At 43.1% G+C, this 18,736-nt stretch overlaps 9 protein-coding genes across 11 annotated transcripts; 2 read left to right on the top strand and 7 right to left on the bottom strand.

Annotated features, from left to right (window-relative positions):
* Positions 1–289: 289 nt before the first annotated feature.
* LOC145708136 (uncharacterized) lies at positions 290–2,806 on the top strand. The gene is made up of 5 exons (XM_081785777.1): positions 290–995; positions 1,039–2,124; positions 2,165–2,361; positions 2,402–2,621; positions 2,663–2,806. The coding sequence occupies exons 2-5, from the start codon at positions 1,925–1,927 to the stop codon at positions 2,781–2,783; spliced, it is 738 nt and encodes a 245-aa protein (XP_081641903.1). The 5' UTR covers positions 290–995; positions 1,039–1,924; the 3' UTR covers positions 2,784–2,806.
* Positions 881–1,340, top strand: LOC145708834 (lysophosphatidic acid phosphatase type 6-like). Its single transcript, XM_081786532.1, has 2 exons — positions 881–995; positions 1,039–1,340. The coding sequence occupies exons 1-2, from the start codon at positions 881–883 to the stop codon at positions 1,338–1,340; spliced, it is 417 nt and encodes a 138-aa protein (XP_081642658.1).
* A 64-nt stretch (positions 2,807–2,870) lies between the features above and the next one.
* On the bottom strand, positions 2,871–4,710 carry LOC145708128 (protein LTV1 homolog). The gene is made up of 6 exons (XM_081785763.1): positions 4,510–4,710; positions 4,169–4,466; positions 3,811–4,119; positions 3,518–3,766; positions 3,067–3,473; positions 2,871–2,996 (listed from the first exon to the last, which is right to left on the bottom strand). The coding sequence occupies exons 1-6, from the start codon at positions 4,683–4,685 to the stop codon at positions 2,906–2,908; spliced, it is 1,530 nt and encodes a 509-aa protein (XP_081641889.1). The 5' UTR covers positions 4,686–4,710; the 3' UTR covers positions 2,871–2,905.
* LOC145708144 (small ubiquitin-related modifier 3-like) lies at positions 4,710–5,399 on the bottom strand. Of its 2 annotated transcripts, none has more exons than XM_081785787.1 (3): positions 5,307–5,399; positions 5,131–5,241; positions 4,710–5,085 (listed from the first exon to the last, which is right to left on the bottom strand). In XM_081785787.1, exons 1-3 carry the CDS (start codon positions 5,373–5,375, stop codon positions 4,996–4,998), a joined length of 270 nt encoding a protein of 89 aa, XP_081641913.1. In that variant the 5' UTR covers positions 5,376–5,399; the 3' UTR covers positions 4,710–4,995. The 2 variants fall into 2 exon arrangements, with proteins under 2 accessions (XP_081641913.1, XP_081641912.1); XM_081785786.1 differs by having other exon boundaries at positions 5,131–5,252; positions 5,318–5,398.
* Positions 5,400–5,429: 30 nt separating this feature from the next.
* Positions 5,430–6,954, bottom strand: LOC145708138 (uncharacterized). The gene is made up of 3 exons (XM_081785779.1): positions 6,474–6,954; positions 6,144–6,427; positions 5,430–5,688 (listed from the first exon to the last, which is right to left on the bottom strand). Exons 1-3 carry the CDS (start codon positions 6,676–6,678, stop codon positions 5,470–5,472), a joined length of 708 nt encoding a protein of 235 aa, XP_081641905.1. The 5' UTR covers positions 6,679–6,954; the 3' UTR covers positions 5,430–5,469.
* A 117-nt stretch (positions 6,955–7,071) lies between these two features.
* On the bottom strand, positions 7,072–8,398 carry LOC145708139 (LRP chaperone MESD-like). Its single transcript, XM_081785780.1, has 3 exons — positions 8,225–8,398; positions 7,894–8,029; positions 7,072–7,670 (listed from the first exon to the last, which is right to left on the bottom strand). Exons 1-3 carry the CDS (start codon positions 8,348–8,350, stop codon positions 7,303–7,305), a joined length of 630 nt encoding a protein of 209 aa, XP_081641906.1. The 5' UTR covers positions 8,351–8,398; the 3' UTR covers positions 7,072–7,302.
* Positions 8,399–8,927: 529 nt separating this feature from the next.
* Positions 8,928–10,541, bottom strand: LOC145708133 (uncharacterized). Of its 2 annotated transcripts, none has more exons than XM_081785772.1 (5): positions 10,293–10,541; positions 10,044–10,194; positions 9,774–9,942; positions 9,315–9,691; positions 8,928–9,269 (listed from the first exon to the last, which is right to left on the bottom strand). In XM_081785772.1, exons 1-5 carry the CDS (start codon positions 10,539–10,541, stop codon positions 9,160–9,162), a joined length of 1,056 nt encoding a protein of 351 aa, XP_081641898.1. In that variant the 3' UTR covers positions 8,928–9,159. The 2 variants fall into 2 exon arrangements, with proteins under 2 accessions (XP_081641898.1, XP_081641900.1); XM_081785774.1 differs by having other exon boundaries at positions 10,044–10,231; positions 10,293–10,484.
* LOC145708833 (protein NipSnap homolog 3A-like) lies at positions 10,502–13,298 on the bottom strand. The gene is made up of 5 exons (XM_081786530.1): positions 13,225–13,298; positions 12,967–13,063; positions 12,492–12,814; positions 11,119–11,177; positions 10,502–10,904 (listed from the first exon to the last, which is right to left on the bottom strand). The coding sequence occupies exons 1-5, from the start codon at positions 13,296–13,298 to the stop codon at positions 10,828–10,830; spliced, it is 630 nt and encodes a 209-aa protein (XP_081642656.1). The 3' UTR covers positions 10,502–10,827.
* A 1,128-nt stretch (positions 13,299–14,426) lies between these two features.
* LOC145708832 (uncharacterized) lies at positions 14,427–18,713 on the bottom strand (the record flags this gene model as incomplete). Its single annotated transcript, XM_081786529.1, has 7 exons — positions 14,427–14,955; positions 15,001–15,086; positions 15,611–15,703; positions 15,746–15,854; positions 17,446–17,576; positions 17,617–18,262; positions 18,307–18,713. Coding segments are annotated over 7 exons (1,857 nt in total), but the record flags the coding sequence as incomplete, so codon positions are not given.
* Positions 18,714–18,736: the final 23 nt, after the last annotated feature.

The following is an 18,736-nucleotide window of genomic DNA, read 5'->3' as shown; positions in this document are numbered from 1 at the left end:
CAAAGCTTGAATAGGCCGAAGTGATCTTATCCTCCGACCTTGTTGCCTACCTAATTCGAGTTCAGACACAATTCCAGTGTAAATAAACACCCGAAATCCCTGCATGGTCAGTGGTGCTCATCTGCTCACTGAAATTGAAAGGAACAAAAAAGTAAGCGGAAAGGAAGTCTCTCAGCAGATGTAGCAAATAGAGCGTGATTGTTATTGAGAATCTGGGTTAATCCGCTCGCCCCTTCATCCCAGACTACTTTTTAGTACTGATCAAATTGAGTTGTAATCACTGGCCGGTAGAAAGTTTAATTATAATTAACATATGTTAAGTTCATAAAAATATACTTACTTTTATAAAAAGCTCTGAAAAAAATTTACTTGTGAATTGAAGGTTTTTTTTAAATCAAAATTTTATAAATTTTATTTTCAATGGCTGATTCCCTCATTCTGAATTCGGAAATGAATCGCCGGAGAATCCAAAACTTCCTCCTGGGAAGGAAAAATTTGCGGATGTTGCGTCAATATCCGACTCTATCAGAGAAAATCAATTGATTCGATTTCAATTCTCGTCATCAATCGGAAGTGGCTAAAAATGAGGCTTGGGCGATTTTCTATTAATAAATTCAATTTCCTTGCTTCTCTACTACGGCTTCAATTTTTTACGTTTAGTGAAAAGACATGTTGATATAATTTTGAAAAATATGTAAAACATGCGGTAGTTTCAAAGAGAATTCTTTCTAACTTATTCGTGAGGAAAGGAGAGATAGTCAGGGACCTTCGAAAGACAAGTTCTCATCGAGATAATGCAGCGCGCTGATTGGCTCGTGTTGGAAAGCCTGAGAGACTCTGGAAAGTTCGAAAGACAATAGAGGAAGTGATGACTCGCGGAATGGAGTTGAAACGAGTAGTCTGCTTGGCGAGGCACGGCGCGCGAAGCTCCCTCTACAATTTGCCAGAACTGGGACCAGCCAACTGGAATCAATCGGGCCTTTATAAAATACCCCGTTAGTCGGTTAGGAATAATAATTTCAATGATCAATTTCGTAGGCGATGTTAGCAAGGTAAACGTGAAACTGGCCGGCGTCAACGGTGGACCAGTCACGGCGGGATTCGACCCTGACGGCGAACACGCCTGCGGCGGTCCTGCTGGATGGCTGACGAGTATTGGCTACTTGGGCAACGTCGGCATCGGGGAATTTTTGGCGAAGATGTATGGGAGAAGAGAAGCAGAAGATCTGTACGTGCGGAGTACTAATGTCAAGCGAACAGTTGAGTCAGCCCGGGCGATCGTCGGCGGACTGACGAATCAACCCTCAGAAGTAAAGGATGCGTTGATCTATTCGATCTGAGAGTGGTATTCGCCGCGCTCTACTTGAAAAGACAATGCGCGTTGTATTTGGCTGTCGAGCACAATTAAAAAAGGGAAGGACGCTTTCCGCCGAGGGAAATGCCTACAGGCAAACGAAATGAGAATCTATCACTCACACACGGTCGCACACAGGAAAACCGCCCGCTTTCCCCTGCCGGAATTGTGGATTCCGGTCAAATTCTTCCGGAGGAGGCGGTCCGGTTATTCCTCCTCCCTCATCGCATCCACTAATCCGGTGGTAAGGCTTCCGAAACCTACTTAAACACTAAAGTTTGCAAAATAAAGGGAACGCATTCAATCCTCAGCAATCACCGCATTTACGCTAGCCTTACAGAATAATTTCTACGCCACATCGAAAATTGTATTTCTAGCAAAAAGCTGTAGGCGCTGGAAATCCCCACTAAGCAGAAGGGGAACAAGGTTGTCCTTCCCGGAAAGCTCCCCTCCTTTCCTCTCTAATAATTGCCAAGGAAACTCGTTTCATGACTCTTTTCGAATAAATGTTATCTCATCGCATTAAAGATAGAAGTTCAAGGAAAGCTTGACGAAGAGTTCCTAACTTACATGCATTCCTGCTCCGGCTCACTCCAAAACTACCGCTGGATGTGGCTTGCATCGCCTCTTCACGATCAAATTAGACCAATGTGGTCGGAGGCAGTACGTGAGCTTGGATTACAGAAGAGAACTGATGGTCGGCCACAGCATCAGTTGCTTCCTCTTGCTTTGTACGATGACCTAGCGGCTAGATTTGCTCACGGAATCCCGTTAGTTTTTCAGAACTCACACTTTTTAATGAATTTCTAGAGTCGTCAATGCCGCTGCTTTCCGAAAGTATTACCCTCTTATTGAGCATCTATCTCTGGTTACCTGTCTCGGAGTTAATGGAACCTCGGTCGAAGAGAAAGCGCATGCCCTGCCCATCAAGGCCGGACGAATTCTTGAGTACATTGTTAATGAATTGGAGGCCCCGATTTCGATTCTCAGCGCGCACGATACAACATGTAAGAGTCAATCTCGTTTGCTGATTTTGAGATGTTTTAGTAATCCCTGTAATGGAAGCGCTCCTGTTCCGAATGGCTCCTCATGAAAAAAGTGAAATCTTCTATTTTCCTCCTTTTTCCGCTCATATCGTTTTCGAGTTTCACGTGGACGAAACGAAAGACAAATTTATTAGAATCAGATACAACGAAAAACCTATCTCTTTCAAAGGAAGAGAGTATGTTCCACTAGAAGATTTTCTTGAGACGACAGAATGGCTTCGGTAATTCGATCTATTTGAGTCTACTCTAAGCCAGTTTTAAGCATGAGCCAGAAGGAGTTTCTTACCTGGAAAGACCATCCAATTCCGGAACATGAGCCCCGCTACTCTCACGATGAGATCGCCGATTTCCATGCCAATCCTGAAAACTATCTCGACATCTGAGACCTATCTGCCCTGCAAACTTCTTCAAGAAATAAATAATAATTAAAAAAAACCAGTGGACTCCGCAAAACAAGACTCCACATACCGCCTCAGTACAGACTCGTGGTGTTTTATTTTCAGTTTTAATGCAATTTCACGCTGTTTCCTTTGTCCCTCTTTGCAGCTTGGTTGAATTCGTGTGCAAATGCCATCTTGGTTTCCTTCTTCTCTATCCTAAAATGATAGTTTGAGGTAGGAGCTCAGAGTGACGCGAAATAGCTAATTGTGTTATGCAGACACTTACCTTCTTTCACGTTTTGCCTCCTTGACGGCTTGCTTCCTAAGTTTCTTCTCTTCTTTTGATTCATTTTTACTTCTCGCTTTTGGCGCTGGGGCTCTCTCGGCCACCCTTTCCTTCTGATAGTCGGCTTCTAGTTCCTTCAAGGCGGATCCGAACATCACCTTTCTGCTGCCTCGTTTTGGCTTCAGTTTGCTTTTTACTGAGAATCCATCGTCGTTGACGACTTTCGGGCGGTTGTACAGGTTGGAATACGTAGATATGATCGATTCACAGTCCCACTTTGGCTTCGCCTCGACTTCTACCAGTTCTGGCATTTCTTCTTCAGAATCGCTTTCTCCGCGGTTCGCCATGTATCGACGCACATCTTCTGCCATGTTGAGCTGTTTCGCCAGGTCGATCATATTATGAACCTAAATTGGTCAAATAAAGGAAATCAGGTTTCTAGTTTTCCTACCCCTTCGCCATAGCGAACTTCGCCTTTGAATTCCTTGTAATCGGCTTGAATCGCATTTTCAAGCAGCTTTGAATCGTGGTCGATTTCGTTCTGGTCGAGATCTTTTTGAGGCATATCTCCGAGCTCTTCATCGTCAAACTCAGCGAAGTAGCCCTCAAAGTGTTCGTCCAAGTTTTGAAGATTCTTATTTCTGCGCATTATAGAGGAGGTCATTGAATACGCAGTGAAACGAGTCTGTTTGTCGTCATCCTGAAAGAATGATAACTATCTGTCCGGTATAGTAATAAGCTAACGTCGTCAGAGAACTGAGCTTCATTGTCGGAGAAATCACCGTATTCTTGATCCTCTGGCATCGTTCTGTTATCGTCGCCCGCATATGCTCCGGTGGACTCGAGAAATCGCTGCCACACGATCGCCGGATCAGATGCTCCGATAGTTTCGCCCGTGCCATGCATCTCGTCGAATTCATCGTCGCTTCCCTGTTCACGCGCTTGGGCAATCATTTCGTCGAACATATCGCAGTCCTCATCTTCCGGATTAAGAAGAATCTCCTCTGGATCATGCTCCTCCAACTGTGCAGCAACTTCGGGGTCAACATCCAACTAAAAAGGTTTTTAAACTTGCTTGCTTAGTTGAATATGAATCACGTACATTAAATTCATACTGTTCTGCAGCAAGTTCTTGAAAATGATTGTCGGGCAATTCCATGTTGGATTCAAATAGAACACCGACTTCCGAAGGCTTGGAAACGCGTGAAAGCTTCGACATTGTCGAGAATCGACTTCTTCGGGATGCTCTGCTCATGCCTGACATGCCAGAAGCCAGGGAGAACTGAGACTGAGTGTCTGCCGATTCCCAAACGACAGCTTCGCGAGAGCGTTCTCGCAAATGCTGCATGTAGTTGTAATTGTCGTCGAAATCGACCCCATGAGAACGCTCAAGCGCTTTCCTAGCAACAAAAATCAACGAATTGAACAAGTTTTAACGCTTACATTTCGTCCACGGTCATGTCCTCGGCGGCTTCACCGATCGGCGCCAAGACATGCTGACTGGCACCGGGTGCGAAACCAGCCAAATCTCTGTAGGAGCGATTGACGAGCCTGAATTTCTTGCCCTCGCCGGGCTTAATAAAAGCCCGATTTGCTTTGCCTTCCTTGCCACGCGGCATTCTTATAAGAAAACAACGATGAGATTTGCGATTTTTTGAGTAATTTTATTCCAGTAATTTTGTCGAAGGAGAAACAAAGAATTGCGAGATATAAAACAACCCTTGCTCTAGTAGCTGTAGGGCTGCTGGGGGAACAAAACGGCAAATTAAAAATTCAGATTTCAGAAAGAAAATGCGATAATTTTTTGAATGACAATTTGAACTAAAAATTAATCTTCTCCATGTTGATGTGCGAAGTTGCACGCGAAGGGTCGGTGCAAAAATGGGGACTGAGAGAGAGGAAGGCAGTTTCTGTAAGGGAGAGCGCTGTTCAGTTGGCAACAAAGCCGCCGGTTTGGCTTTGGAACACGTCGATGGTGTCTTCGTCCTCCATCTCGAGGTTTTCGGGAGTGTCGGTCTCCTAAAATTACCATGTTAAAAGAAAGAAAAGGAGAATGAGAGCTACCTTGACCGGGTTTCCGTCGAATCGGAATCGCACAAGGTTGAGCTGGAGACCTTGTCGGTCGCAGTAGGCCTGCATCAGCTTGCGGAGCGGGGTGTGCTTTTTGATTTTGAAGTAAAACGCGGGTTACTTGAGCAAATAAATCTTAAACGCATGGCAAGGAGATCGAGTAACCCTATCTGGACGACAGAGCCATCCTGGCCGGCGACCTTGAGGTTGATGTGTTCGACCTTATTTTCGTCCGCCATCGTGGGATTTTTCACGCGCAAATCTGAAATGAAGAAATTTCATTTCAACAATGGTTGAATTCCGGGTCGTTTTCAGTGGGACGGTTCACTTTGATTACAGTTCTTCGTTTTCCTTGAGACCAACATAAGGGCTAAGGGACTTGTAGCGCGTTCCATCTGCTTTGAGACCCTTGTTTTTCCAGACGTTAACATTCTGTATCTTGATGTCTCTATCTCGCCGCTTTTGTTGGGGAATGTACTTTTCTATCTTCTTCTTGTACATTGATGGATTCTTCTTGTCCCACAAAGGGTGAGCAGGGCAAAGAAATTCGTCCTAAAACAGTAATTTATTGGACTAATCGAAAATGACCAGGCATGAAAAAGGTGAACACTAATTCTTATTGGTGAAGCATGAGTTCTTAGTGTTCCTTGAAGTGTATAGGGAATCGGTTGAATCAGAAAAATTATGTCTCTATATTAATTTGTTCGGCGCGCTCGAGCACCGAGAATTACCATTCTAGCTCCGATAGGTAGACTCACTGCTTTCCACTCTAGCGCTAAATTACTGTAGTATCGAGTCTGTTGATAGAAGCCTAGACCCGTGTTTACTAAATAAATCTCTGGCGAAAAGCATTTTCGAAAAAAAAACATCGCATTTCGAAAAAGTCGATTTCTTCACGAAAGTGTTCGACTCGAAAAAGAAGGGGCGTGTTTGGAAAAAAATTCCATGACTAATTCGAATCCATCCAAAATCTCAAAATATGATTGGACACCTCCGAACCATCTCACCTTTTCGACTTTGTAGCTATAGCAGTCTTTCGATTGGCGGATCATTTTGGCGAACTCGAAGCTGCCGCCTCCGTTCATCATCGTGACGATGACGGTCGTGGCGCGGATGAAGGCGGCGCCGAACTCGATGTTGCAGCAGTTGATCATGTTCCCCTGCCACTCCTCCACCACTCGGCGAGTTTCTGCCCTTTCGAGCTTCGGGTTCAGCTCCACAAAGATCGTCAGCTTCTTGTCTTTCTTTTTCTCACTGTGCATGGTCATGTGATCGTTGGACTTTACTTTTTCTATAGAATTTTAAGATTTTAATCGCTTTCAAAAATAGAAACTCACCCCAATCAATTCCTTCAAATTTCTTACGCTCATCGGTGGATGGCAGCTCGCGAACGTCGATGTCGTCGTCTTCCTCGTAGCTCCTCGCCAGTGCGTTTTCGTCGATTTCAGAACTGTCGAAGACATCGCGCTTCTTCTTCTTCTTTTTGTCGAGGCTGGAGGCAAGAGCGAAAAGGCAGCTCACGATTATTATCAAACGCTTCATTTTCGAGTAAACTTGGCGAAATGAAAACTACCCTTTCCGCGTCGTCTTTTTTCTTTGGAAAAGAACGCATCATAAAACGTAGCATACGACCTTTACCGAGCAAAAGACCGGGATTACTTTTTTTCGCGAGAAATCGACAAACCCGTTGGCGTAGATTATGGTTGGTCAAAATTTGATAAAAAAAGGGAAAATGATTCGTCTTTTTTCCGCCTACGACGAAAATGGGAAAGGAGCTTATGATCATTTCTGCTAGAAAAGAAAAACACGGAGAAATGCGGGTTTTTGATTGGCCGATGGATATCGGCGACGGTTCCGCGCGGACGATTCTAGCAAATTTTCTTTTTAATTTTGAATTGTTGTTTATCCTGCAAGAAAGGTTTCGAATCGCAAAGGTCTAATTTGATACTTGGTTTATTAAAAGATACTGAAAGTAAGGGGTTCAAGTCTGAATTGCATTATTTAAATTGAAATCTCGAAAGGCAGAAAAGGAAGAAGTGACAGGCATAAAGTTGGTTGGAACGCTGTTTCGGATTGGTAGTAGCATTCGCCGCTAGTCGCTGAGCAAATAAGAGAAATATAAAGGCGATTACTCTTTGCACTGTCGTTAGAGTCGATTACTTCTATTTACAGCTCGGTTTTCTTAACAGGAATGCTTTCCTTCCATCCTTCGACCTTTTTCTTTGTGTCTTCAATTTTCTTGTCTTTGTGGTACTGGTCCCACTTCTCCATCGCTTCGACGTTCTTGCCTGGTCGCTTGGGATCCCACTCGGGATGTCCTGCGCAGAGCATGTGCGTGTTCTCCACGACGAAAGTGTGGCACCTCTCGTCTTGGCGCAGCATAGTGCCGAAGTCGCGCAAGAATTTACCGTCCGGAAGCAGCACGAGCATGCGCGCTTCTTCAAGCGGCAAGAAGGTCAGCTCGAAGTTGCAGCAGTTGATCATGTTCATTTGCCACAAATCGAACAAGTTCTTCAGCTCTGTCTCGCTCAGACCTGAAACGGTAACAATTAAGACGGATTGATTCATCCAAGTTGCATATGGGCTCGGCAACATGTATCGAAAACCTAAGTCAGGGTCTGACGGATCTCTAATGAAAAGCCACAATCTTTAAATTCATAAGATCTTTCATACCCTGACTCGGGTTTCCTACGCAGGTTGCCCAACCCAAATTGGCAATCTGAGATTGCCTGTTTATACCAATGATCAATTACTTACCGGGTACTGTGTTGACGTACATGCCCAATTGCTGTCCCTTTTTGGCCTCGGACCAAGTGGTGATGTGGTCCCGCCCATCGAGTTTTCGCGTGTCCATCCCTTGCTTAGGCTTGCGTTCATCGAACATGTCCAAGTCCTAGAAATTAAGCATTAGCGCGGGAGTGGCGAAAGGTAGCTCCTCCCATTGTCGGAGATGTAGGAAATATCCACACATGGAGCTCTAGTCGATAAATCAAACAATTCCCACAGTTTAACGAAAAAGAGAGTTTTTCGCCTCAAAAATTTCATTCCAGCGGATCGAGTAATTCATCAAATTTCTGAGTGAGCTTACCTCTAGTTCCATGTCGTCGTCCTCTTCATATTCCTTGTCGAGTTTTCTCAAGTCGATTTCTTTGCGTTCCAGTCGCTTATCAGCTGCGACGAGGGCACCAAGACGAAGAAGATGGAGAATTTTCATCTTACAAATTAAAAAAATCGAGGTAACCGGTGATAGAAGATCTGAACAAGGCCCCAGTGATCTCTTTCTGTCTCAGTTGATATTTACTGCGCGTTGAGCTGGCCGTTACGTAGTCAAACACTAAGCCACGTCGGTAATAGCATCTGCGCGCACCCAGCAGAAGCGGGCCAGCATCATTTATTTTCCAGTGAAATAAGAACCGTCCCCGGGCGGTTCCATTAGTAAGAACCTAAACCACTTTCGGTATCTTCATTCTTACGTCATTCGGATACAATCATCCCTTTCGTCAGATTACGGATTCGAAGTACTTGAAAGTTGAAAATCATTCGAAGTGTAATTACAACCCTATTCTCCTAAAATCCGCAGGGAACCTATTTCGAACCAATCGGGATCGACCAAGTTGAACACCAATCGGTTATGCTTGCTTTTCAATTAGGAACTTGCTTGTTTAAAAGTTGCCAAATTATAATTGCAATTAATAATAAATTATCAGAAGATTTATGCCTGGAAATTATGGCTGATAAAGTTCTTTTGCTAGTAAAAGAACCTTTTCTAGGAAGAAATGCAAATTAAAATGTCCGAATTATTTATATTTATTTTAGGATATTTCATCCATTGATATATACAATTACCAAGAATGCACAGAAGAGTGAGCAGGAAGAATTTTAAAAAGTCGATCATCATTAAGCGCCCGTCTTTTCCTCTGGGCAATCGCGGGATTTCAAACTCTGGATCACTGAAGTCACAGAGGAAGAGTCACTGAAGATCACAGAGGACGCAGGAGTAGAAGCCTTCCACACATGCGGCCGTCAGATTACTTTGGTGACCGCGATGACTGGCAGGCGGCAGAGTGGACATCCGGAAATGGCGTAGTTGCACTGGTAGGCGCACCGCTCGCAGCAGATAAAGTGCGATGTACCTGAAGAAATAAATCAGAACTGTGTTACCAGTAGTAAGCACTTACTTGGCTGGACGGCATGGATGAAAGCGTGTGTTTTTCTTTCTGAGTAGCAGATTTGGCAGGTCTCGTCTTCTCGCAATTCTTTTTCGCTCTCGTCGGTTTTCACTTTCTTATTGCTTGGTTCGTCTGTACCGTTTTCGCGTAGCGCTCTTTTGCTTTCACTTTCTGGCATTTCTGTGGGAATAGGAGGTAAAGAAGGCGCACGGCTACTGTTGCGGTAGAACTCGTTCAGCGTATGTAGGTGGCCGCTGAATTTACTGAAGAGGAACTCTCGACAGGCGTTTTCCTGATTTTCGATCGCATCGAAGTCGAGTGGACGGGGCTGTCGCTCCCCGTTCGGATTCGGTCTGACGTTGCCGTTGTTGACGGGGACCGCGCGACTAGAATAAAACTTAATTTCACATTTCAAAGAAGATTGTCGAGTTGCTCGATTAAGTCAATTTCAAGATTCAAGTTACTTACGCAGCGTTGCGACGAACGGTCCGACGACCACCGATTTCCGTTGCGCTTCGGATAATAAACTCGATGATTATTGACCGTTCCCCAATGTCAAAGGAAGTCCGCTCGGGCCAGATGTTTCGCAGTGCGTCGAAGATGACGCCTTCATGGCCCGTAATGTTCAAGGTGTTCTCTAAAAGAAAATGAGAAACGTAGGAAACGTAGTTAGTTTTTCTCGTCGATTTCGAAACGAGTTCTGAGGTTTTTAATTTCAGTGAGAGTGTATCGAATTACCGTTGAAGGCTTGAGGGTATCTATTGCGAAGTTCAGACATCATCGGGAACCACGAGTTGCGAACATTCTCCACGGTGATCGCTTCTACGTGATGCAGATGCTCGGGAAGGTTGGAGAATCGTTTCACGAGGTCAAAGACGGGCTCGACCAGCTATGAGAAGTGTTTAGTAACCGACAGCTTCGATAATCTTCAAAGCAAATCAATAGTTAAAAAAAGTTGAAAATCAAAAGTAAGAAAGTACTCTGTACCTTTATCGAAGTATTGGGCCCGATGGGGGGTCCTCTCCTCATATGATCCATTCTGCTGCTGGAAAGAACTCCTCGATTCGATATTTGGGCTGGATCTGGTGGCGCCATCTTGTAATATTTAGCAAGCTGAGTTGCTTCTAACTTTTTCCGATTTCGATTGAGTTTTTCTCTCTGTCTCTTTCTGAATGGAAAAGGGGGCGATGAACAAGTACTTCGGAAAGAAAAAAAACTTGTTAAAAGAAAGATCATTTAAAGAAAATGATTGATTGTTCAGAGGTTTTATAGGAGCGAAGTGAAAGAATCCTACTCATAAGTCCACTCATCCAAGAGTGAATAGAGGGGGCACGGGGACACTTTTTGTTCGATAATGTAAATGAGCGTGAATAGTTCTTCGTACAGAAATATAAATGATGGTTTCTTTAGCGGTTATATCAAGGAAAAATTGATTAGAATAAGTTAGCGGGCTACTATCAGTAGGTAAGATTGGGCACCGTTGAATTCTGATTTTGACGATGTAATCAGCGAGCAGTTCTCTTTAATTGTTGGTGGGGCACCAGGGGGCTCCTTTCATCACGATTGTCTCTCTCTGGACAATTCCTTGTTTGTTAGAGGCTTAAAAAACTGATTAAAAAGTGCTCAGTCCACTTCTGGACGGCTGCTTAAAAGTCGCCTCACTCTTCGTCGTGTCTTCGTTGTGCGAGACAGACTCATCGCGTCGGGATTCCGAATTAGTGGGCGCTGAGCGCTCGGGGGGCTCAGAATTTTTTAAGCTCACATTGTTCACGAGAGCAAATATGAACTGCGATAGCCACAGTACCAAACTAACCTTGTCGATGCCAGCCGCAGAAGTCGGACAGCTCATTGCCACGCCAGATAAGCGTTACTATCCATGCAGTTAATTAAATGTATTCAAGATCCCAGTGCCTGGAGGCGGTTCAATCACATGACCTTATAGAGATCGGAGGAAACACTCAATAGAACACTCATTGATTAAATATGTTATTTTGTACTTCGAACGGTTCTCGTCATGCAGACGAGGTAATCATACAGTAACCACTGTCCCCACTGACAACAAAGTCGCGAGTCGCACTACCCCGCAAGAATTTCTCGAAGAACACTAATGGGCAAACAGTAAATAGCGAGTCTGGCGAGTTAATCATTGATCTCTCGTCTTGTGTATCAGCGGTGTAAACAGAAGTCAATTCATTTTCACTTTTCCACTTCGCAGAAATCTGGGCTCGGCAAACTGAGCTGTGTAAAAACCTGTCACAGGTCCTGTTTCCTGTTTTTGGGGAACCTGTCTGAGTACCTGTCTAAAATCGGGTAATAATTTGGTCCTGTCCTGTGTACCTGTGTAAAATTGGGGGAAAAATTTTTCTTTTGCTGTCCCTGTCCCTGTTTCTGTCTAAAACAGGCCTGTGTTTCCCGCTCAGGTCCTGACCATAGACAGGTTCCTGTGTAACCAGGTCAGGAACTGCATAAGTCAGGGAAAATGTATAAAGAAATCAACAGCGAAACACGTGAAAAAGAGTACAACAATCAAAATAACCGATAAATTCGCGTCATTTTGTTTCTTTGTAATATTTTTTCTCAGAAATTTCCTGTTTTTTGTCCTGTCACAGGGCCTGTTTCCTGTTTTCTGACCCGCTCAGACCTGTTCAGGCAGGTCCTGACCTGTGTAACCTGTTTGATAAGCTGTGTGAAAAAACCTGTCTGAGTACCTGTCTAAAATCAGGATATTTTTGCTTCCTGACCTGTGTACCTGTGTAAAATATGGGACAGAATATTTTTTTCCTGTTCCTGTGTCTGTTCCTGACACAGTTTGCCGAGCCCAGGCAGAAATAGTAAAAATGAATCGTAAAAAATTTATTAGTCTCCCAGTGTCTGGCAGACTTTAGTCAAACAGACGAAATTTTCCACAATGAAATATAAACAATCAAACAATACGTATACTTGAAAATGGCCGAAATATGAACTCTCTCTGGGATTTTAATAAATCAAAAGAAATTTATGTAAACCATAAGAAAGTTATGCTAACTTGAATTGAGAGCAAACACTACGAGTATTGAGTTGAAGACAGACATTTTGACCTGGTGCTATCAAAAAACACTGATAAGAACTTGAGACAGCAGTTATCTGCGCTCTCGCTTAGACAGCATACATTTCAAGGAGTCTAAATAACTTTGAAACTGCATTCCTTGGTTGTTTGGTCCAACATCCGTGAAGAGCACGTTCGTCAGGTTGTAAGCGTCAAGCTTTTCGACGACAAGCGCCTTGACTAGTTCTTCGTTGTCACGGGCTTCCCCAGCGAGGGTGATACGTTCCATCATGAATGGACCTTTTCTGGTATTTGACTTGAGTGGAAGCGCCCACTCGGGCTCGTAGACAACTGAGTTGACTTGTTCAGCCAGCATGGGAAGAAGACTCACGACATACTCAGAGATCCAACTTTTATCGACACTGAGTGAATCGCGCACCTGCGCACGGTGCTCCAGTGAATCGTATTCCCATAAATGCGTAACCTAAGAAAAGTTTGCATTCCTCCAGTGAAGGTAATAAAACAAGAATAAAAGAAAAAAAAACAGTTACATAATAGAACAAAAGAAATTAATCTTTCAAGTACTTCTCTTATTCCGCATTGTTAGCTTTCAAAAAAAAACAAGAAAGCACTTACCGAGTTAAGGCCGCCGAGCTCATGAAGCCAGAATCCATTCAATTTTGAATGTGCCGTTCTCAGGTGAAATTTTTCGTTCGTCAATGCTAGGTACTTTCCAAAAATCTCCATATTTCTCCATTTCGGATTAAAAAAAAAACATAAAATCAAAAGGCGACACAGTTGCGCCTACAAAGGGCTCTAAAAAGAACTACCAAGGCCTTCCTTAGATTGATGTCCTACTGAAATCATAGAGGAGATTGCCAAGACTTTTCCTTTGGAAAGGCTTCGGGCTTGAGGGAGTACGTTCGCAACTCGAGGCACAATGCTCGAGAGACAATTTTAGTGTTCATCTACAAAAAATATTCATTGCATAGCTGCAAAGAAGACAAAACATAATGCTCTGTATGATTCAGATACTCACAGAAGCCGAGAAATGGTAATAATATTGAAAAATTTATTAACAAAAAGGGCAGTAAGTGATGTTGGAGTCATAGTTATCAGTAAAAGACTACTTCTTGGTGGGCTTTGATAAAAGAAACAAATCGTTAATATGGTGTGAACAGATGTGAAAAAATATGTGAAGAAAATAAATGGGACTTTAATAGACGCCTCGTTCCTGGTCGTAATTCAATCGATTGCTAAAAAAATTTAAAGACGAAATCAAGGAAGAGTTCTTACGTCAGGGCGATTTGAAGCGCATCCTTCGACGAGTGAGAGCGGTTTTTGGTGATACGCTTAACCCAGGTTCGGGTTAAGAATTTCAGCCTAAAATATAAATTGAAGAAGTAAAAACATAAAGCGATATTACCTAGTGATAGCAATAACAGCGTTAGCGGCAGCAATAAATCGTCTTTTTGGCGAGAGTGGAGCTTTCTCCTCTGCTGGATTCTTGAAGCCACCAATTTTCGAAAGGGTCGCGAGTGTGACCTGCTCCGTGTTTTGGAAGCCTCCGATTGTGAGCAGGAGGTACTTTTTCTGGTACACGAGAGCCTTGCGTGAGGATTCTGCTCGCGCGTACCGCTCGTATGTTTTTTGCTGCTTCCTGGCGAGCGATTGAGTGGCAGAAGCAGAATTCTCGTTGGTCCACTGATCAGGAGCGGTAAGTTTTATTTCATCGAGCTTGTTTTGAAGGGCGAGTTTATCAGCTGTCAACTGATCAATTTGCTTCCTTTGTGTCTCACTGCGAAGTTTGAACTCAGATAGAGACTGTGAGTCTGACGATACTTCCGCTTGCAACTCATGAAGTCGATCAGAGTTGAGTTTCAGGTTCGTCAATTGGTCACGGAGTCGCTCTTCGAGGAGGCCAGTGTCTTGGGCGCGCTTAGAGCTTCGCGAGGAGTTGATGAGACGAGCGTAAAACGCCAAATTTCGATGGGCTTCTGTGATTTCTTCCTTGGAAGCCTTGAGCTCATCGTTATCGTTTCGCACTGCAGCGACCATGAGACGCGACGCGAGTGCGCCGAGCTGTTGGCGGCAAGCCTCAAGTCCGCATCGGACTTGGTAAAGATTCTGCTTGTCGGATTCTCCGTCATTGGAAGAGAGATCAGAATTCGCAGAAGAAGCGTTTTGGAGGCGAAGCTCAAGCGAGCGAATGTGAGCCTGTAGTCGTTGTTCCTTTTTAATCAGTCCGTCAACCTTCGCCATGGCCATGAGTTTTCTTCGATCTGCTGGTCGCGCTCTGACGCTGCTTTTTGTCCGTCGACGCGGGCTGATTCAAGAGCAAGTTTGAACTCGTAGATTTGTGATTTAAGTCCATCAACTTCATCCGTCGTACCAGATTCGGTATCAGTTAGAGCTTGTTCCAGATCCCGTATTTTCTGACGGAGTTTGATTGAATTCTCCTGTTCTACAACGAGTTCCCGATGGAGCGTACCATTGAGTTTCTTCTCAGACGCTTCAGACTCGCGAGCGCGCTGTACGCATTGCTCGAGCTTTCGTTGATCTGCGGAGTTGTTGGACTTGAGGTCTTCAATCACTAGTTGAGCTTGTCTCAATTCTGCGCTGAGTCTAGAGCGCGTTTTAAAATGATTGCGATGAAAGAATGAAAATTACCTAGAGTTCTCGTCCCGTTCTTGCGTAACAGCGGTGGTAAGCAGATGTTTTTCTTCTTGAACAGTTTTAAGTCGTCGAACAAAGTCCTAATTGAAATTTAAATAAATTGACGGCTTATTTTATTGAAAGGAACTATTGCCGAGTCTTTTTTAAATTTATATACTCAGGGATTGTTTATACGTATATTCAAAATCTTTTTGAAAGAAAGAAAAGAAGAGATAGAGGAGCTGAAATCAGTTTCCTATGAATCAAAGAAGAGTGAAGAAAGATCGGAGGAGGAGCGAGAATGGGAAGAATAATTTGAGTAAGAATCGTGAAAGTGAGTACCACTTTGATTTTGTGAGCCTGTTCGAACTTCGACCTAGAAATTTCACTAACTTACCGTGTACGTATTTTATCGTTATCCACTCGCACACCTTATTAGATCTACATTCAAGCACCTCTACACTAGTTCGAGCACCCACTACTTTATCGTTAGTGAAAGAAAGCGGTAAAAAAGAATAGCTTGAAAAAATTATACACTTCAACAATCCGTTTTTAACATTTCCTGTAAAAACATTATGTTATAAAAGAGCCGGACAAGACTTTCATGGCATTTCTCTCGACTTACCTGGGATTGCTCATCGTAGGCCAGAGCTTTCGCATCGAATTTCGAAAATTCGTTTCGCATTTCTTCGGAATCTTTACGAAGCGTATCAACGACCTTTATTCAACGTTAAATATCAGCTAGGATTGCTCGATTCACCTGTTGACTATGCTCGAGTTGTTGGCTTTTAGCCTCAATCTCTTCTTTGAGCATTTCAATATCCGCTAGACATCGGGAGACTTCGAGGCATTTGTCGCCATGATCTTGGCTAAAAAGGAAAATAAGGTATGTCAAAACAAATTTATTCATCGAAATTCGTCCCAATTCCTTGAAACTTTAGTTTTAGCTTAAGGGTACTACCGTCGATCACCCCAATGACCGGTTATGTTAAATTTTTCATCGGAAATGAATTCCTCATGAAATTTTGATCAAAAAAGGTCCGAACGTTTCATTCATAACGTCAAGCGTTTTCATAATAATTAGAGTTTTAATTGATTTCTGTACTAGAAAGTATTTTTTCCGAAAAATTTTTTGGTGTCCGATTCTTCCAAATAAGGGCTCGTTTTGAAGCTCAGAACAAGATACGGATTATGGTGACTTCTTTAATTATTGAACTAAGATATTTCAGCTTCTAGAGACAAAAATGCGTCGCCAAATTTTGAAAAATGCTCAATTTTAGCAAAATCATAGAGACATAATTTTCAAAAAATTAATTTTGGTATTTTTCCTTTTTCAATCAAAAAAACCTTCTGTCATTTTTAAGATGAAGGTTTAATTTACACATAAAAAATAAAATCAGGCTGAATTATAAAGCTACTTTTCGAGCTATTTCGCCGTTTATTCAGTCTTTTTTTGCAACAATGATATGTTTAAGCTAGAAATTCGCCGACTTTTCATTGAGCTATTCGAAAACGCCTCTGACAGATTAAAGATCTAAGATAGTTAAACTTTTAAAGGCCATATGATACCCGCTATCCATGCCATGCTAAGGGTTATTCAAGGCTAAAGTTGGGGAAATCGAAGGTAGTACCCTTAAGCTTCCGAAAGGGGAAGATCACCGAGTCAATAAATATATTTACAAAGGTATCATGATATTATTAGATGTCATTGAACGTGAAAAACAAAAATTTCTATAATTTATTCCAAAATAAGCCGAATAAATTACCGATTTTTCAAGAATTGCGTCCATCGACGCAAAATTTCTTTATAGGGTATATTTTCGAATAAGAATAAAAAGTCGAATTTAAAATATTTTATTATTGAAGTCTTATTGTAGCAGTGAGAAAGTGTATCAGAAATTGAAGGCGTAGTAAAGTGAAATCACGCTGATTCCATATGGTAGGATCGAAACTGTCGCATTCGGAGAGAATTCGGAACTGTGAATTGTCGACGAGGCACGGTGCGCTCTTTTTGCGGGGTTGAGCACTTGCTAGTCAATATGTTGGTCAGGATTTTTCGACTTCTTCCTGAGAGAAGTGGGTCGGAGTAGGATGAAAGCGCGAACTGGCAGAGCTGTGAGGTGCTGATCGAGCCAGTGAAGTCGCTGTTCCAAAGGGAATTCCAAAAACAGTGCTCTGTAGAAAGAAGAAAAGAGGAAAGCGCATTTGAAATATTCTAGTTATGCTTTGACTTCTGATAAATGTGAATATAATACATTTATGTTTGTCTTTGTGCTTTTATAAGAAAATTTTGAATAATGTTGGGGGCGCCAACGGGCCAGCGCTGCGAGCGCTAAAGTCCTTCGATGGGAACACAAGAAAGGAACAAATAATGCCAAAACGGTTAGATTTGACAGTTACTTATATGCCAAGAGTAAGTAATGGCGAGTCATGTGGGAACCTTGAACTGTGGCTGCTTACCTGGCTCGTGCAAGTTTGGATGAAAGCAGCTCAATCTGCCGCTTGTCGGAATCGGCAGTCATTTCCGCTTCCTTGAGACGATGTTGTTCACGCTCCACGGCTTCTTGCAGATCGCGGTTCAAAATTTTCTCCTATATACTGTTACCAAATGAAATTCTCGATTCTATCAACCTGTTCTAGTTCGAGTTCCAATCGGCGATACGAAGATTCGGCGCGATGCTGGGCAATGTCGTTATCGCCTCGGAGAGCTTGAGCTTCTGAAAGTGCCAAAATAGAAACGCCCTCTTCGTGAATTCGGTCAAGAAGAGACTGGATGCGTCCGTCCAATTGCGGACCACTCTCTTGATTCTGTTTTTCTCCAGTTAGATGTCCGAGAAGTTGCATGTCGAGCGCATCTTGCTGATCAAGCTCGTGTTGCAAGCGAGCCATTAGGTCTTCTCCCGTCGCACTCAGCTCGGCTTCATGCGCCATTTGACCTAATTGGTTTTCGAGCTCTGTGACCCGTTGTTTTAGAAGGAAATTCTCGCCAGACAGGTCTTCTTTGACGGATTCGGCGGTTGTGAGAGCTTGTCGGAGATCGTTGATTTCCTCCATCTTACTGTTTTGCTGTTTGATGAACATGCTCTCTTGCTCTCGCGCGTGAGATTTGTTGTGCTCAACATCAGCTCTGTTCGTTTGAATTTGGTTCAGCAGCTCATTAATAGTTTGTTGCTGCTCTTGTTGGCGCACCTCATTTGCAATGAGCTTCTTGTTAAGATTCGAAACTTCGTTCTCGAGATGAGACTTGTCAGTTCTCAGCTTGTTCATCACATCAGAGCTGAAAAAATTATTTAATACCATCCCCTTTGAGATTTATCGTACCCCTGTGAGATTTTGAAATCGAGCTCGCGTTTATCTTGCTCCAGGTCGTCGACTTGGTCTTTCAGCGCTTCGAGATCGTCAATCTTGGCAAGAAGCTTTGCATTTTCCATTTTTGCAGCGGAAAGGAACTTGATTTCTTCCTGTGCGTCCTGGAATAATGCTTGGATGTCATGGTTCTCTTGCTCGACGCGGTGAAGTTCATCCTCCAAGTTCTGAAGCTTCTGACTTTCCTGTTTCAAATTTTTAATTTGTTGCTTCAGATTGTCGCATTCGCTTGACTCTTCAAGTAGGCGGAACTTTTCCTCTTCGACCTCGTTGAGCGCTTCTTGAAGATCGTCACGTTCATTTTTGAGCGCGGCGAAGTCATTACGAAGTTCCTCCACTTTTGAAGAAGAGATTCTCTTTCGTCATTAACAGCCTTTAAATAGCT

Source organism: Oikopleura dioica, chromosome XSR (assembly GCF_907165135.1).
Source record: "Oikopleura dioica chromosome XSR, OKI2018_I68_1.0, whole genome shotgun sequence".
Taxonomy (NCBI): domain Eukaryota; kingdom Metazoa; phylum Chordata; class Appendicularia; order Copelata; family Oikopleuridae; genus Oikopleura; species Oikopleura dioica.
Note: the sequence above shows the minus strand (reverse complement) of the source record. Positions and strands in the feature narration are given on the sequence as shown.

Bases quoted from the DNA above. Each gene is read 5' to 3' on its own strand.
- LOC145708834 (XM_081786532.1), top strand. From the start codon at position 881: ATGGAGTTGAAACGAGTAGTCTGCTTGGCGAGGCACGGCGCGCGAAGC. The intron at 996-1,038 runs GTTAGTCGGTTA...TCAATTTCGTAG, and splicing joins GGGCCTTTATAAAATACCCC to GCGATGTTAGCAAGGTAAAC.
- LOC145708136 (XM_081785777.1), top strand. From the start codon at position 1,925: ATGCATTCCTGCTCCGGCTCACTCCAAAACTACCGCTGGATGTGGCTT. The intron at 2,362-2,401 runs GTAAGAGTCAAT...GAGATGTTTTAG, and splicing joins CAGCGCGCACGATACAACAT to TAATCCCTGTAATGGAAGCG. The intron at 2,622-2,662 runs GTAATTCGATCT...GCCAGTTTTAAG, and splicing joins GAGACGACAGAATGGCTTCG to CATGAGCCAGAAGGAGTTTC.
- LOC145708128 (XM_081785763.1), bottom strand. From the start codon at position 4,685: ATGCCGCGTGGCAAGGAAGGCAAAGCAAATCGGGCTTTTATTAAGCCC. The intron at 4,467-4,509 runs GTAAGCGTTAAA...TTTTGTTGCTAG, and splicing joins GACATGACCGTGGACGAAAT to GAAAGCGCTTGAGCGTTCTC. The intron at 3,767-3,810 runs GTTAGCTTATTA...TCATTCTTTCAG, and splicing joins AAGCTCAGTTCTCTGACGAC to GATGACGACAAACAGACTCG.
- LOC145708144 (XM_081785787.1), bottom strand. From the start codon at position 5,375: ATGGCGGACGAAAATAAGGTCGAACACATCAACCTCAAGGTCGCCGGC. The intron at 5,242-5,306 runs ATAGGGTTACTC...CCCGCGTTTTAC, and splicing joins AGGATGGCTCTGTCGTCCAG to TTCAAAATCAAAAAGCACAC. The intron at 5,086-5,130 runs GTAGCTCTCATT...TGGTAATTTTAG, and splicing joins TCGACGGAAACCCGGTCAAG to GAGACCGACACTCCCGAAAA.
- LOC145708138 (XM_081785779.1), bottom strand. From the start codon at position 6,678: ATGAAGCGTTTGATAATAATCGTGAGCTGCCTTTTCGCTCTTGCCTCC. The intron at 6,428-6,473 runs GTGAGTTTCTAT...AAAATTCTATAG, and splicing joins ATTTGAAGGAATTGATTGGG to AAAAAGTAAAGTCCAACGAT. The intron at 5,689-6,143 runs GTGAGATGGTTC...TTACTGTTTTAG, and splicing joins ATAGCTACAAAGTCGAAAAG to GACGAATTTCTTTGCCCTGC.
- LOC145708139 (XM_081785780.1), bottom strand. From the start codon at position 8,350: ATGAAAATTCTCCATCTTCTTCGTCTTGGTGCCCTCGTCGCAGCTGAT. The intron at 8,030-8,224 runs GTAAGCTCACTC...CTTAATTTCTAG, and splicing joins ACGACGACATGGAACTAGAG to GACTTGGACATGTTCGATGA. The intron at 7,671-7,893 runs GTAAGTAATTGA...TTACCGTTTCAG, and splicing joins GTACGTCAACACAGTACCCG to GTCTGAGCGAGACAGAGCTG.
- LOC145708133 (XM_081785772.1), bottom strand. From the start codon at position 10,541: ATGATCTTTCTTTTAACAAGTTTTTTTTCTTTCCGAAGTACTTGTTCA. The intron at 10,195-10,292 runs GTACAGAGTACT...CACTTCTCATAG, and splicing joins GGCCCAATACTTCGATAAAG to CTGGTCGAGCCCGTCTTTGA. The intron at 9,270-9,314 runs GTAAGTGCTTAC...TTATTTCTTCAG, and splicing joins CATCCATGCCGTCCAGCCAA to GTACATCGCACTTTATCTGC.
- LOC145708833 (XM_081786530.1), bottom strand. From the start codon at position 13,298: ATGAACACTAAAATTGTCTCTCGAGCATTGTGCCTCGAGTTGCGAACG. The intron at 13,064-13,224 runs AAAGGAAAAGTC...GGAGATTTTTGG, and splicing joins CTCAAGCCCGAAGCCTTTCC to AAAGTACCTAGCATTGACGA. The intron at 12,815-12,966 runs GTAAGTGCTTTC...AACTTTTCTTAG, and splicing joins AGCTCGGCGGCCTTAACTCG to GTTACGCATTTATGGGAATA.